The sequence below is a fragment of the Onychostruthus taczanowskii genome, unplaced genomic scaffold, assembly GCF_017590055.1.
Source record: "Onychostruthus taczanowskii isolate IOZ18803 unplaced genomic scaffold, ASM1759005v1 scaffold58, whole genome shotgun sequence".
Taxonomy (NCBI): Eukaryota; Metazoa; Chordata; class Aves; order Passeriformes; family Passeridae; genus Onychostruthus; species Onychostruthus taczanowskii.
The window spans coordinates 1,337,904-1,354,986 of record NW_024503457.1 but is presented as its reverse complement, the minus strand read 5'-3'; the positions used below and the strand labels follow the sequence as shown (position 1 = coordinate 1,354,986).

Genomic DNA, 17,083 nt, shown 5'->3' with positions numbered 1-17,083 from the left:
ACTGTTTCAGAGAGGTGACACAGAATTTAGCTGTTGATTCTAGGGGGTGATGCACTTTCTTTTGGATCAGTTTGCTGAACTGACTTCTTTCCAGCCACACAACTGCTAAATCTGATACAAAGAGCCTGCAGTAAAAATGGTGGTAGGAACAGCATCATAAAATCATGAATGAAATTTTCTGAATTAGAAAATATAACACTGACATAACATCCAGCTGGGGCAGTGGGACAGGCTCCAGCTGCCAGACCCTGTCCAGCTGCCCTGGGGTGGCCCCCATGCTCCCAGTGGGACACACAGCAGCTGGGAGCAGCTGGCCCTCACAGGTGCCCTTACAGCATTTACCTGTATTTAATTAATTTTGAACAAACTATCTCTTCCAATAGGATTTCAAGTCATTTCCACACTTCCACAGGTTTCATGGGACAGGAGTCAAGTCTCTGCTGTTTTACCTTGGCACTTTGAATGTCCATATAATTATGTTTTTCTGACTAAAATCCTATTTATCTATATGTGTAATTTTACAGCACATTAAAACTGGTGTGCTGTGAAACACTTTCTGGTTGAGACATATCCTGCTGTATGGTAAACCCTGAACTATCAACACACTTCTAACTACTGATACCAGCATCCTCTGTTAGGCACCTCAGAGATGGTCAAGAGATGTGAAGGGCAATGGAGAAACCCCATGCACAAATAAAATCATTCCCCTCTTCACTTTTACAGAATTTTAAGATAGACAGAGAGCAATTGGATTTTGGTGTTTTCATATCACACATTTTCCAACAATATCAGCATTCAGTCACAGTCTTTTATGGTTTGCCAAAACCAACCAAGAATAACGTATTAAACTTCTTAATGATTCTTTTCTACTTCACAATGCACATCCTCACCTCTCAAATTTCTTTGTCTTTTCCTAACACAATTCATGAGGTCTGCAAAGACTTATGACTCCTTGCAGATATGGACAAAATGACACCTCCTACTGGAGGCGATGGAATAGGATTTGCATTCTTTGTCAGCTCAGAGATGGAATCACCACATCCAGAAAACTGAGCTTCTGGAGAGGCAGTGTGAAACCTTTCCTACTCTGCTAAGAATTTGTGACTGTGAAACTAGTACAAGAGGTCTGGAGAGATTATCTGTACTCTTCAGTCATGATCAGTGCAGGAAAGAAGCATATGGGATCCTGACATGAGTCTCCCATATAAACATGAACATAAAAAGCATGCTGCATAAATGCTTCAGTTTGGGTAAACTCATGACATATTACCTTACAATTCTATTCAGCACTTACTGCATTGGTTGCAACATGATGGTTACCAAGTCCTTCTCTTAACCTGTGCACTACATAAAACAGATATTAACATTTTCACATATTGGTTACATGAAAGACTTGTGCCACAAGCTCAAAGATGACTTCATTCCTCATTACTTGTTTTCCAGAATTTGATTTGGCTGAATTGCTGCATTCTTGAAATTAATTACATTTTCCCTAAAGGTATTTTAAGCTGATATACCTGCTGATGTCCAAGTCTTCTTCAATCTGTTCTAATTTTTCACCTCTTTCTATGATATGAAGGGTCTGACAGTTACAGCTAGAACTTCTCTTACATTTCGTCTCCCAAACTCCCAATTTGCAAGGAATTCTTTCACACTTGGCAAAGGGCAAACTTGTATCATTTCAAAATATAACACAACAATATTTTTAGTCCTTGTTAATTTCTGACAAGGGAGCCCAAATAATAACTTTCACACTTGACTGCTGTGTATTCTTTGTGCAGTCTAGAAGTCTTCTGTCAGTAGTGACTACAAAAAAGGTGCAACCAAAAGACAACTGTTAAGAGTTCTAAGGGACTAAGGGTCATGTTTTAACTAAATTTGTTGTAATACATCCTGGAATCTTTATTAGTCTCCCTGATAACTGATGGATGGCCTGGAGATCCAGCAAGGAGAGCAAATTGCCCACAGACAAGTCCAGACAGGAGACATAATCTCTTCCAGTTAGGGCTGCTCTGACTGCACAAGCACAGCCTCCTGGAAGTCATCCTGCTTCCACTCACTCACATCCTACAGCTGTTTCTGAAGGCTTCCAACTCCAGTGCATTCGGGCTAACACCTTCATAACAGCAACAACCACCGCTACCAATCTGCCAACAACAAAAACCAGTTGAAAAATAAGCAATGAATACATTATCACCCAAAAAACAACAGATCATGTGTATAAAGCCAGCACGGAAGGAAAGAGCTAAGAAACTTGAAAACTGTGGCTGACACTTTCTTAAACCACCTCAGAATAAGCAAAGGAAAACATCTCCATGTATCTGTTTTGAGTTAAGGCTGTCAGACTTGGGCAGCTGAAGATTGCAGTGATGTAGACTTCACTTGATTTCAAAGTTCAGTATGAAATGCAAAAACCACACCGGGACACAGGGGATAGAAATGACAGATTTATAACAGTTCATCTGAAAGAAATATGCAACCAAAGAGACAAACTTGAAGCACAAACTATTCTACATTCCATATCACCAAGCTTACTGACAGCTAAACCTACATACCGATCTTATGTAAGGTGAACCTACATTGGTTCACCAGGGAAACATTGGAGGATCTAGGGAACATAGAATGTGATGCATGACAGACCCTCTGTCTCCTCTTCTCTGATACTAGTCAGCCACTAGAATAGCAAAATTATTGTTCCAAAGCTGGAGCAACCAACACAAAGCTAATTTTGCTTTATTTATGTTTTACTTAATTTTTTACAGGTATGGGTTGCCACAATGTGAACTGGAGTTATAGGCCAGGATGGAGAGGAGAAAATTACACTCACACAGTGCCTAGTATAATCACTTCTTTTTTATAGTTTGTGGAAAGCAAAAGTCTGACATAAAAGCTGATGGTTTCATTTGGCTTTGAAGCAGAATAATCAGTTGCTCTCCACAGGAATTTCTCTGCTTTGCTTAGTCTGCTCTTGCACTACAATAATAAGAGCTGCCTTAGTTCAATATCCGAGTCGTCTTATTCCTCTACAAAGTCAGCATGATATTGGACTATTGGACCTTCTGAGGTCCTTCTAGCCAGACCGATCTTTTAACTCTGAATTTAATCTTGATGGCAGCAAGGGGAAGGAGCAACCATCATCACCTGACAGAAGAGGGGCTCTCAGTTCTGAGACACATCAATGAATCCAGGTTCATATAGAGCCACATGGTAGGTTTAGGATGCAGTGATGAGCTACAGCTACAGAGGCTCAAACGTCCCCAGTGATACCCAATGCCACATGATCTCATTTGCACAAACAATACATCTGACAGATAGCTAGTACATAAATCTGGTAAATCAGGGAGAAGCCAGAGAGAACTCCATATTAGAACTGCCTAAGTTAAGAAAAAGAGATAAGGACTAATCCAGAAGCATCTGTAGAACTATATGTATTTCAACTTTACATTTGTCCTTTTCTTTTCAACTTGTATAATGCTAAATATGTGAGCCACAGAATTTTTAGGGAGAGGCTTGAAAGCAAAAGAAATCTAACATTCACTCTGTGAATATTACACAGGAACTGAGAAGCCAGTGAAGTTCAGATGGCCATTATTAAAAGGAGAGTTGGTACCTTCTTATATGATTTTCTTTCAGTAGACTAAGAAACAAAGCAGCAGTTCAAATTTCACACAGATACTTCCAGCTTTAAGAACACTTCAAGGTTCTGTACTGTCAATGGGTAAATGTGGAAGTCTGGAAAAAACTACCATTTTATGTCAGCAGAAGTCGTGATTGCTAAAATTTGGAGCACCAACCCTAACAAGGATTTACTGCTACAACTGTCATATTTGTCTTTTGAGCCCAAATGTAATCAAAACACTAAAAAGTGCATGGTGTGAGAAATTACCTCCTCTAACCAACTCATTGTCTTGTAAAATCTCTGCTGCTTCAAGGTCACCTTTACACCACATTGTAATAGAGAGTTGTCAGAAACAAAAATAGTAAGAAAGCAGTATGTGGTTCCAGGCTGACTGAATTCTACCTTGAACCCTTTGCATATGCATATGCTTGTTCAAAGGAGGACATCTAGAAATATTGTGAATTTCACCTTAACTACTCACATTTACACCTCCATTCTTGGATGTAATTCACACAGAAACACAACCTAAATTAGCCATTCCCTTACATTTATTGACTGCATTCTTGAAACCTTCAATTCCTCCAGAATTGCAAGCTATTACTGTAAAGGCTGCAATTAACGATAATCGAGAAGGATCACTTTTCTATACATTACACCTTATGGACTTTCTACTGATTTCTATCACAGCTATAGAGTTTGTTCACTGGCAATTTGAAGTGCAAAAGATTTTAAGAGGTAAAAAGCCTTGCAGACTTCAGTCTAAGTCCAAGTCATTAAGATGATACCTCAGTGCACTGAGAAGAATCCTCCAACTCATGCCTCAGAGAACAAAGAGATGACTGAAATAACAAGCAGCATATGTATCTTGTGTTTTGAATTTGTACTAAGGAAGAAAAACCACTAGGCACTATATAAATAAATATATTTCATTCTCATATTTGTGATTTTACTGGGAAAGGTACTACAATTCAGACAGAATGAAAGAATCATAGAATATGCTGAGTTGGAAAGGGCCCATAAGGATCATCGAATCCAACTCCTGGCCCTGCACAGGACACCCCAAGAGTCTCACAATGTACCTGAGAGCATGGTTCAAACACTTCCTGAAATATGACAGGCTGGTGATGTGACCACTGCCCTGGGGAGCCCGTTCCAGTGCCAAACACTCTCAGGGTGAAAAATCTTTTCCTGCTATCCAATCTAAACTTCCCCTGACACAACTTCAGGCCAGTTCCTTGGGTCCTGTCATTGATCACCAGAGAGAAGAGATCAGTGTCTGCCCCTTCTCTTCCCCTCATGAGGAAGCTGTAACCGCAGTGAGGTCTGTCTTCAGCCTCCTCCAAACTGAACAGGCCAAGTGACCTCAGCTGCTCCTCACATGGCTTCCTCTCAAGGCCCTTCACCATCTCTGTGGCCTCTTTGGACTCTCCCTAACAGTTCAATGTCTTTTGTTGTGGCACCCAAAACTGCCCCCAGCACTGGAGATGAGGCTGCCCCAGCTCAGAGCAGAGCAGGACAATCCCCTCCCTTGCCCAGCTGGCCATGCTGTGCCTGATGCCCCCCAGGACAGGGTTATCCCTCCTGGCTGCCAGGGCACTGCTGACTCGTGTTCAACATGCCATGGACCAGGACCCTCAGGTCCCTTCCATGGCACTGCTCTGCAGCCTCTCACTCTCCAGTCTATAACTACAACCAGGGTTGCCCAATCACAAGTGAAAAAATTGGCACATGATCTTGTTAAAAAAGAGGAGAATAACAAAAAAAGCCCTAAAAGATTTAGCAATTAAAAAAAAAATTTTGCTTGATTTAGTGGCTCTGGTTATATTAATTTAGTTATGCCTTTGATGGTTCTAGAGAAAGATACTCCACAAAACCTCCAAACAAATTCCACTTCTTAGAAATTTTGAAGGAATGCTCTTCTCAATCTGGCAACTAATTTGATAGTCATAAAATAAAATCTGCATGTTGCAAGATATCAGAATAAGGTTCCCCATCTTAATTTCTATCATAGTGTAATTTGTGGTTGAAATGAAAGCATTTTAAAGTAAGTGATATTGAAAGACAGATATAGAAAAATTTTCCCTTTTTACTGAAATATTATTGGAAACCAATATGAAGCACAATAATTACACAGGAGATTAAATCAAAAGCAAATTGCATAGAAAATATTCTATTCTTGTTCTCTTTTTATTTCGTAAGAACAGACTGGGATCTTTTGCCACTGCAGCAATATTTTTTTTAATCAGTGACTTATAACAATAACCAGAGAATGTCAGCAGTACCTGGTACTCAGTGGACAACATCTTTCACAGAGAGAATAGGCTTCTGATGGCTGCCAATTTAGAGTCTTGCATCCCACTGTGGATCCCCTTTCAAACTAACAGGAAGAACTGCCAGGTGCCAATTTGTAGGTTGCTAATGGCTTAACGAACCTTTATTGGCATAACAGCGAATTTGTGAGTGATTAGTCCTGTGTTTTTTCATACTTCATACTTGAATGCCGGAGCATGCTGTGCTGGCTTCAGCTGGGGTAGAGATAATTTCCTTCACAGCGGCTGGTAGGGGGCCATGTTTTGGATTTGTGCTGAACACAGGGTCAATAACATAACGTTTTTGTTATTGCTGAGCAGAGCTTGCACAGAGCCAAGGCCTATTCTGCCTCTCCTACAACCACGCTGGGGAGGGAGTTGGTGGTGCATGGGAGGTTGGGAGGAGACACAGCCAGGACCCCAACTGACCAAAGGGGTGTCCCAGACCATAGGACATATGCTCAGTACATAAAAAGGGGGGAAGAAGGAGGAAGGATGTACATTTAGAGTGCTGGGATTTGTCTTCACAAGTCACCGTTACATGTGATGACAACCTGCTCTCCTGGAGATGGCTGAACACCTGCCTGCACATGGGAAACACTGAATTAATTCTTTGCTTTTCACTGCTTGTGTGTGTGGCATTTGCTTTCCCTATTAAACTCTCTATCTCAGCTTACAAGTTCACTTCTACTCTTCTAATAAGTCTGGTTAGAATTCATGAGTAATATACATACTAACTTTTCCAACTGCAGAAAATCTTCATATCATATTCCACCAAAATAAATATTTGAGAATTTTGAAAATGTGTTCAGAAGTAAATAAAATAGAAAAATAGGGGAAATGTGTGTTTTTACAAAGGTTCTCTCATAAATATGTTTTATGCTTGCGATTGAAGCAACATTTATGATTTCTAGTTAATCAAATGTGGTTTTGTTTGGATATGTAGGGTTAAAGTTCAAGAATGGACTTACCTGCATAGAAAACAAGCAACTCAGTACCTGCACTTTTGTAATCTGTGATTCAAAGAAAAATCTGAAAGCTGAGTTTCTAGAAACTCTCTATACCAGTTAAGAAAAAGGCATGTTTTTCAACAAATCCTTCAGGGTGAACTTATAGACACCCTAAACCACCAAAAAGGAATCACAAAGTTCAAATACATATCTCAGTTTTTGTTTATTCAGGGCTTAAGCATGTGAAACAGGACTGCAAAAAACCACAGTTAGTAGCAGCCATAATGATAGCACTGAGATATTTGTAAAACAGTTTACTATTCGTTCAACTTTCTACAGTTTACTGCAATGTAAGCAAGACCAGCCAGATTACATTTGTCTCCCAGGTCCTTCCCCAGGAGAAAGCCATGCCAGGCTGGACACAGTTCGAGATACTTGAGCTGTGTGGACAGAAGGGCACAGAAGAGTCAGTGGGACAGAGAAATGCACAGACAAAAAATGGCTCTCAAAGCAACCCACAGGTAAAACTTGTGGGCAAGCAAAAATGGGTGGCTCACAGCTCCAAGCTCAGTTTTTATGGACAGAAGGACTACATCATAACTCCATTTGATCAAAAGACAGATAAATTACACTCGAAGTAAACCTCCCTACCAAGGGCGACCCAAAATAGAGGGATGATTTTTCTTTATTTCCCCACTTGGCACAGGCAGAGGATAGCTGCTCAAACCAAGGTAATTCTGGGCATGTGCAGAGACAAAAACTGGAGCTGAAACAAACCAGGAAAATTTCACGGCTAAGAGAACAGTAGTCATGGAGCAGAAGCACTCCTGTGGTTAGACAGTCCACATGGAGGAAAAAATGATAGATTAAACCTACACCCTCAAGTGTGTTCTTCACTTTTTGATGTGCCATACCTTTTTTTGGTGAGTCTTACTTTTTCCAATTAAATAAGCGTTGTATATTAGAAATCATACATATTTTTATCAACAGCAAATAATTTAATATTTACTTCTCAGCTTCACCAAATTACTAAAAATGTAAACACATGGACAAAAAGCACATATGGAATCCTGTAGGAATTCAGATGCATTCAAATTTCATCTCCCTGTGATTTTATGATTACTTTTGCAATGGCCTGCTTTAATTACCAAACATCTGTTACCCAATAACTAAAGGCATTATGTTTCCCTGCATCATAACAAAAAGATGCCCTGTGTTGCTGAATTCACCACATATGGAGCCAAAGAAAGTTAACATCCATGCTGAATCTATAAGGTTGAAGCCTTGCCCTGGTTTGAAATGTCTCTGCCTTCTGGGCCTTTGGAAAAGTTTCTTCATCAATGGGTGGATTGAGATGGTTGATTGATGCTCCATTTTCCTGTACAGAGGACAGATCAATCAGTAGTGTGTTGGACAGTCAGCTGTGTTAGTGTCATCCAGAGTCACAGACATGATTCCCACTCCAGAATGCAGGAATTTGCCTTGTGAATGCATTAATTTACAGCATATACTTCTCCTTCTTTCCAAAAGCCCCAATTCACAAAATTTCTGTGTACTTCATTAATTTCATATGCTCTGATTAGGCTCCTGACACCACTATTCAGTGTCTAGTGCTCATGTCTCTTAGGGATTGGACAATAAATATTAAATTGTATAAATTATCATACATGTGTGTTGTGATTTCTTCTATAATAGTTCCCAGCAAATCAACATTTGTAAATAGTTTTGGAGTACTGTCTAATGTACATTTTCCTCCTCTGATTCAACACTGCAAAATCCAAAATAACTCTGTGTGGGGAAGTCTCCCTATTATTACATGCATAATGAAATCCATCTGCTTCCCTGGAAAGATAAAAAATAGGCTTTAATTAAGTTTAGAGTGAGAGTAAATAGTAATCTGAAATTAAAGGATATTAAATAATGCTAGAACAGTCTGAAACAAAGCACTATAAAATCACTGAGAAATCCTTGATTTAAATTTTTAAAAGGACTGAGCATGCTAAAATAAGGTAATACATTTTATGTAATACATTACAGAGTATGTAATACATTTTAGTTCTGTTCTGGATGTTCTTGACTATTCAGAGTTTTAAATTCCTCAAACTGAAATTAGATTAAATTGATTTTTGGGCAGGTTCCCTCTTCATGATGTCACTATGCAAGACCTTATTAATTTGTGTTATTTGTCTCATTTCCTATTAATTCAGATTTTGACCCAAGATTTAATTTTTATTTTTTTTAAAACCTGGGAGCTTTCTCTTGTCATGAATGTTACCTGTGCACGTTAAACCCACTACAACAATTTGTCATTTTATCCTTCTTACAGCTGGAAAAACTAGTAGAAGTGAGGTTTCCCAAAAGAGAGTGTAAAATCAGGAGTCCATGGAAAACTGGGGAAAATTATTCAGATTACACAACAAAATTCTGATCTGCCAACTGTGTTTATATTTCTGGTCTTTATGCCTTTGGTATAATACATGTATAAAAAGTGTGTGTGTGTGTGTGTGTGTGTGTGTGTGTATATATGTATGTACGTATATAATATAAATATCTCATGCATTTAATTTTCCTCATTTATTATTATTATCATTCAGTATGATTTTAGCCCTGCCTCTCCAGAAGGCTGTAGCTGCAACATCCAGTATACAAAAAAAATGCTAATTAAAGTACCTTTGGGAGCAGAATGGAATGAAAGAAGGTGATATTAAATATTAATCATAAGAAACAAGGCAGGAAGATTTTTAAAGGTGGAAGCAAATAAGAGTGGATTATGGTAATCTCTGATGGCACAGAAGATCAGTCTGCACTTTCACACAGAGATCTGTCTCTTTTCCAGTCACCTTTATTTTAAACTCAAGATGGAGTTATTTTTGCCTAATTTAAGGAAACTCTGCCTTAATGATAAGGATCTAACATGAGGGATTTAATGTTATACCTGTTTTTCACCTCTTTCCTAAACATTAAGCACATAAATGTGTTTTATTACTTTGTATTTCTGTAAAACTCTTCTATTACTAAAATTCTCTGTCTTTAGTAAACATATTTTTTTATCTTTCAGTCTCTTCTAGTAGCAAAGATTCCTCTGAAATTCTGGCACACAAAAATGCAATCCTCATCCAAGGGTTTAGTGAATTTAAAAACCAGGCATTGCCATGCTCAGAGCCTTGCTTTCTCACCATTCATCCCTGAACATGCAATAGCAAAAATGAGAAAAGCTGCCTGAAATCAGTTTGACAAGTGGAGGTATCACCAAACATCTAAAAAAGGTTTTCTGAAAGTCAGAATCCCAACAGCAGACAGGCTACCTGAATATGTTTCCATTATCCTTAATTATAAAGGTGTTTGCCAGGAAGAGTCAATGTTACATGCTGTTGCCTGACAGCAGGTTTCACATGATGGAGCCTTGCTCTCACCAACCTGTCACTACTGCCCACATCCTGTTTCTTCCAGCTTTTCAAAAATACTGCTGGCAATGTTAAAACTGATTGTTGCGGATCAGTAAGTTTGCCCTGAGATGTTTGCCAGACACAGTCAGTGCAATCCACTGTTTTACAGAACATCTTGTATGTAATCAGCCAAGCTGCTTCTACTGGAAAAAGGACAGTAAGGCATAACCAAGTCTAATGTAATAGAATGCAAAAATAAGAAGTTGGTTAGAAGACTTGAAAACAATGCAAGGAAATAATAAAAAATTGGTTTATTTCTGCTCAGTTTCAGCCTCAGTTTTCTGTTTCAGATTATTTCTATCATCTTTTTTCCATGAATAGGAAGGATTAGTATAATATCTCTGACACATTCTCCTAACGAAAGCTAATGGTCAACTCATCTGCCATCTTAAATTAAAGATATATTCCTCTTTTGAACAGATTTTGTTTCCCTCCCCTGAGCCCTCTTTATAGCCCAAAGTTGTTCAGATGTAAATTACAGTTCAGCACCAGCCCCACCTGTACCCCCTTTTATGCTCACTTACACACCCTTTTAATTAACATAACTGAAATTTATCATAACGTGGTACATTATACAGTGCTCATTAAAATAACTAATGGTGCTAAACCTTTCCAATATACTGATATTCCAAGCCTTTCAAATATCATGATACTACCAATTTCACAATAATATTACACCTTTCAAACAGCTAGAGAGATACTGGCATCAGAGGAAGGGAAGCAGATAAGATTTCTGTTTTCTTTCCTACACTGTGAAACTGCTCTGCAGCCAATCTAGCTGGGGCTAGAACCCAGTCCCGGGAGGCCTGCCTTGGCAGTGAACACTACAGGAAAAGTAGGATATTGGTATTCTCTTCTTTTTAAATCACCTTTTCCTGTCATACCCTGGTGAGAGAAGGGAGAGTAAGGCTGTCCCCAGCCAGCAAATCCCAGCATTCTGTCTCTGAAGGCAAAGTCACACTGCAGGGTTAGGAAGAAGCTCTGGGAGAATTGAGGAGGACTGACTAAAACAGAGTCACTACAAAAGGACAAAGAATGATTACTAGAGACTGCAGGGTTAGGAAGAAGCTCTGGGAGAATTGAGGAGGACTGACTAAAACTACAGTCACTACAAAAGGACAAATAATGATTACTAGAGACCCAGCATTATGCTAACACACACTCACTCTGGTATTGCTGCTATTTAGAATCACAATGCTGTCACAGATGAGCATATTGCTCATCAGAAGGATGAAATGGGCTTTAAATAGGTTTAGGGAATCTGCATTTCCCTTTTGTAATGCTGATTTTCACAGAAGTACCTCTTTTGTCTCCAGACTGAATTTGATGGCTCTCTGCACTTTGTACCCTGACCTAGCACCACCTGCCAGCCCGGCAGACTTTATGGTACACATCATGACTGCATCACAACTGAGAGATTTTACAACAAAGATACTTACTATGTACAAAGATTTTCTGACAATCCTACATATTGAGTAATTCTGCAGGATGACTGAGAAGGTGGGTCACAGAATATACCAAAAGATTACAGAAACTAAAGCCAGTCCTTTAGTTTCCCCTATGTTAGATTTCAGGTACAGGGCTGTCACGTCCACTTTCAGCTACTGTTTTCATTGTAGCAAGATTATCTATCAGCTCACGTTCCAAAAAGCACATCTTTCAAAGCAGCCACTGTTTCTCAGTGCTGTCAGTGCCAATAACTGCACCTCTGCCTCAGGAAGGACGCATACCCCTTATTCTCAAGAGGCCCAAATGCTAAGGATCTGTTTGACTACCTTGTACTTGGAACAGAAACTCAGACTGAGACTGAGACTGGCTCAGTTTATTTCCTGAGTGCTGGGTTAATTTCTTAATGGCTTGTAGATGGGTCTCAGCTGATGTGCAGGCTCAGCAAATACCGATGTATGATTTGTGTGTGCACTAGAAAAGGCCTGGGTACACATGGTAATGCCACAGGTAGGTGCAAGCATGCCTAGTTCACAGAGGGAAGGAATGGGTTGCAGAAGCCTCCTTGGCTACCTCTCCCATTTTGCAGTACATTTATATGACTGATGCCAGCAAGACAAATTTCCTGCTGTTCATTTTTATTAGGGATTTAATGTCTCACAGGAGAAAAATATATAGTATTTAAAGGAAAATTAACAGGAGGTATTCCCTTGCCAGAAGTAAAGATGTACAACATCAGTGTCAAAAACCAGTGCACTTACTTACTCATCAGCTTCTGTTTCTATACATGTCAACACTGAGAATAATAGTTGCAGAATCTCCCAAAGTGCTCACTGCTAGTAGCATGGGTGGATGTGGCCCATCAACAGCAGTAAAAACATATTGCTTTAAAACAGAGAAACTACAGGATGCTGCAAAGAGACAGAGAAGGAGGATTCCCCTTCAATCTCCCTCGGTCAGATAAAACACTAAAGAACAGCTACTACTACTAATAAAAAAAAATAATAAAAAAGAGCAAAGATACATAATTTCACTAATTTTTAACTTATTGAGAAATCAAATGAGCATATATTTAATTTATAAATTTGATACAAAGCAGGTCACTAGTAAAAATTTCTCAAAGCCAGTTCTAAAATTAATTTTAGAGCAAACTAATGGCCACTCCCATTAGCATGCAGTAACAGCAATGCTTTTTGTGCTCAGATTTTTCATTAATAACAAAGAATGAATTTGTAAGAGTGAAATTCTAACCAGACTCAATTGTGAAATGTCTCTGCACCAGCCACATTATAAATTAATCTTTCTATTTATATTAATGGTATCCAATTTATCTCATGTACCAAACCAGAACTACAACTCACCACTTCAAAATGTGCTGTCCAGTCTATATAATGTATGATACTTCAGAAAAACTGAACCCCTGGGCTTCACTTGGACAACTACTTCTATCCCTTGTTGTGCCCTCTTTCCACATTCTGTACTATATTTTTTTTGCATTTCATTCATAGAACTGCAAAACACCTTTCTTAGCTGTCTTTTACACCTATGCAAAGCTGTTGATTTCTGAGCACATTGTAAAATATGATTAAATAGAGAAGAGAAACAGGTTGTAGCAAAAGCCCAACTTCCCCAGCTGTATCCCATTACTTCCATGGGAATACTTCAGGCTCTGTCTAGCTGAGCCTCATAAACTGAAAGCTCATTACTGTTTTGGGCACTAGCTGTACTTCCAGACCACATCTTCCAGTACAGTTTTGCCTGAAAGGAATCTATGTTACAAGCTCCATAAAAAAACAACCAAACACAGTAAATGAGTGAGATATAAATTACAAAAGAATATGTCTAATTTGAACAGAAATTCTAATGTAGGTATATTCACTAGAGTCATGGTTGTATGTTCCATTCAGCAACAATAGTAGGAAAGCAGCTTTCATGTCTGTGAGTTTAAACTTTGTTTTTGTTGTTCTGGTTTGAGTTTTTTTTTGATGATAACAATTCTTAATACAGCATTTTTCACCCCAGAGCAAACAGGGTCTGGGAACATTTGGCTAAAAACACGACAGGCACTTGCAGGTCCCCAAACTGCCTAAAGACAACAATCACACATTTTCATAGTTCTGGGAAAGAACCACAGGCAACAAATTCAGGACTGTGTTATCTGTGGGCTATTTGATCTCCTTGCTTCTGGGGACCTGTTTTATCTGTTTCAAGTGCAGGACAACATTCCTGGTTTTCCTCCACTTCCCTCTGCCTGAGATATCGTCCCTTTCTGCTTATGTTATTCAGTCTCAGCACCTGCTGAACTTTATATTCTGATTCGGGTGCAGCTCAAGGCCAAGAATGGGTAACACAAAACACTGTTGATGCCCTTCCACCACTGCAATAAGCAACCTACATTTCTTCAGTGTGAATGTCAAAAATAGCCTGAAGTATCTGAATTTTACAGAATGTTAAGAGTCATATCTAGTGTTTTGCTTGGTTTTTAAAGAAAGCTGGAGCTATGGAAACATGGAGGAAGTTATATTTTTTATAATTCCGCTAGGAAGAAGCAGAAGAGTGAAAAACTGTGAATTTTATTTATTATTTAGTTATAAATGATGCCCTGTGCACTCACTTTAAAAGAAGAGCTTTTTGATTCATTCCTTCTAAAGATCTAAATGTGTAGGACTATACCTGAGTGATAAGCAATGGTAGACCAAATGCACAATAAAATGAAGATTCAGGAGTGAGTAAAAAAGGCATACCCAATCAAACTGATAAAATTTAGGAGAATCTTGCAAAGTTCTTTGCATGATATGTGTCTGTCTCTGTCCCCTTTTTACACTAGTGTGATTACAAAGAACTGACTTAAACTCTGTTTGCAAAGGACTTGCCAACAACACTGCATCAGTTCTTTTCTTATATCCCTCCCAACCACACACAACAGTATGGAGATGTCTGGGGACTTCTAAAAGTTGGGAGACTCTTAGTGCAAGATTTGGTTCACTTCTGAGGAGTAAATTACAAATTCCTCAGGTTAGTCTCAGCTGCACCAGAGATTCACAAAATACCAGGAAAATAAAAACAAAACACTAAAGTGTGGTTACATATTTCAAAAGGAAATAAATATAATTTCACAAGCAGAAAGATGACCTTCTATCTGGTGTGACTATGGGTCAACACAATTTCCTTGGCCTAGAAACGCCAATGTCACTAACAGCAGCATCCCTTACTCCAAATTTTGGCTAAAAAATGAGAACCTAATTTTCAAAGTAACTTGTGTCAAATTCTATGGAACATGTAGGTATGCAAGAGGCAAGGCATAACCATAGATTCATAGTCCTTACTTGTTTTGAAATATATTAGCTTATATTAATCTCAAAATAAATTATGTTTCTGAAGTTTTACTCACCACACCTTATTCATTTCAGTGAGAAGCTGCAATGTGTTGTATGCAATACATGCCTGCATATTTCATTGCAACAATCACTTTATGATTAGTATTTTGTATTGTACTTAGAGACAGATGAACAAGAAAGCTTTTCCTCTGAAACTTTTACTGTACAAAGGAAAATATCATACAACATGAATATGTACCTTCTTTATCATCGTGACGTATGATGGCATCCTGTATCATATCAGCAAGATGAAAACAAACTCGTTGATTCTTTCCATGTTTCAGCTTCTTCCCGTAGCCCTCCCATTTCTGGAAAGCTTTTTCTCGCTCGTAGTACGCCTTTATTTGGTCACAGCGCATGCGCTTGACCAGCCGCTGCCGCTGGCCCAGGGGGAGGGACTCCAGCAAGCACTGCTCAATTTCCATCTCATGGGTCCGAAAAACATTACATAGCTGGAAACAGCCTGCAAGGAATTAAACACAAGCAAATTTAGATCTTTCTTTCAAATGTGCCATGAAACCTCCCCCAATTATTTTGTTGTTCTAACCATGCATAAGTCCATCATGTAAGCTCCTCCTACTCGACCAAGGCTGACTACATATAGTCTATGTCATTATCATTTACATTTTGAAAATAACACATAACTCATTCCATTAAATCACTGATACATTTTTTAAAAGCTGGCTCAGTTCATATGAACAAATGTGATAGAAAGAAGTTTGAAAGTTCAAATGTGAGATGGGCAAAATATTGAAATATATCAATAAAATTCAAGTGTCTAGCACTTGCTTACAAACAAGAAACTACTATGAAGACTAATGCTAGTTTGATGCCCATGCCTCATTTTTATGCATTTTCATCTTGCTGTAGGTTGGCAAATTCCTGTATTAAGTGAAAAGAAAAAGCATCATATCATAATTTTAATGAGTTCATTAGCATGCAGCGGGCACTCAGGTAGCTACCTCTTAAAAACTTTAGTAATTTCAGATTTCCAAACATGTGTATAATTTTTTTCTAATTTTTTTAATTTTTTGATTGCATAGAAATCAAGATTGATTCTTCTAATGAAAAAATCAGATACTAAAATCTTAATGTGGAAGCAATCACAAATGTGTCTTTGAACCAGTTATTCGTAACATTCACAGCACTTCCTTTAAGTTAGATTCCTTTTTTGGTTTTACCATTAAATATGGTATTTTTGCTGATATTACAATAACACTGTTTTTTTCAAGTATGTCCTCTTTTCCACTGACAGTGAAGACCAAAGACCATAGGAGATTTGAGTGCTGCTACTTACTTTTACTTTTATGTTACAAAAGGAAGCTAATAGATTGTCAGATAATTTTATTGCCCAACTCCTTGAATGTGAATATTATTATATGTTATTACATGTATTCACTATAAATTACAATCCATAGTCTCAAACCAGACTTCTCCAAACTGAGGAGCACACATTTATCCAAAAAGTGCCCAGAGTGTCTTGTTGGGAAATTCTATGACAGAAACAGACATAGAATACAACTCTACCAGTCAAGTTCAGTCAATTATTTTTAACATAGGCTACTCTCTCCCTATAATTTTTGTTCCTTTCTTAGCATGCCCTTCTAGTTAGAAGAAAATGAGTTGTCAAACTAAAAACTGGAAACACATATTGGCTTGTGTTAAGGCAAAACACAAACCCTTTCTTATTGCATGTCAACGCCAATAACTCTTGCTGTATAAAACAAAATTTTCCACTTGACCTTAAATTATATGTTTCATTTCATAGCAAAAATTATATGTTTCATTTCTTTTATTTCCTTGTTGGAAGACACAGCAAAATGAATGGGTAACTCTGTAACACTGCAGAAGATGTAACTTTATTCCTGGTTTCAATCCCAGCGTTAAGAGCACTCAATCCCATAGAAGAGCTATACTCAAACCATCCTCCTCAGTC

At 38.3% G+C, this 17,083-nt stretch overlaps 1 protein-coding gene across 1 annotated transcript in view; it reads right to left on the bottom strand.

Annotated features, from left to right (window-relative positions):
- The window catches only part of MYO16 (myosin XVI), a 278,913-nt gene that overhangs the window by 243,458 nt on the left and 18,372 nt on the right, over window positions 1–17,083 (bottom strand). The window contains exon 2 of the mRNA XM_041418140.1: window positions 15,347–15,610. Within this exon, the coding sequence (XP_041274074.1) occupies window positions 15,347–15,610 (264 nt within the window). The remainder of the gene's footprint in view (window positions 1–15,346; window positions 15,611–17,083) is intronic.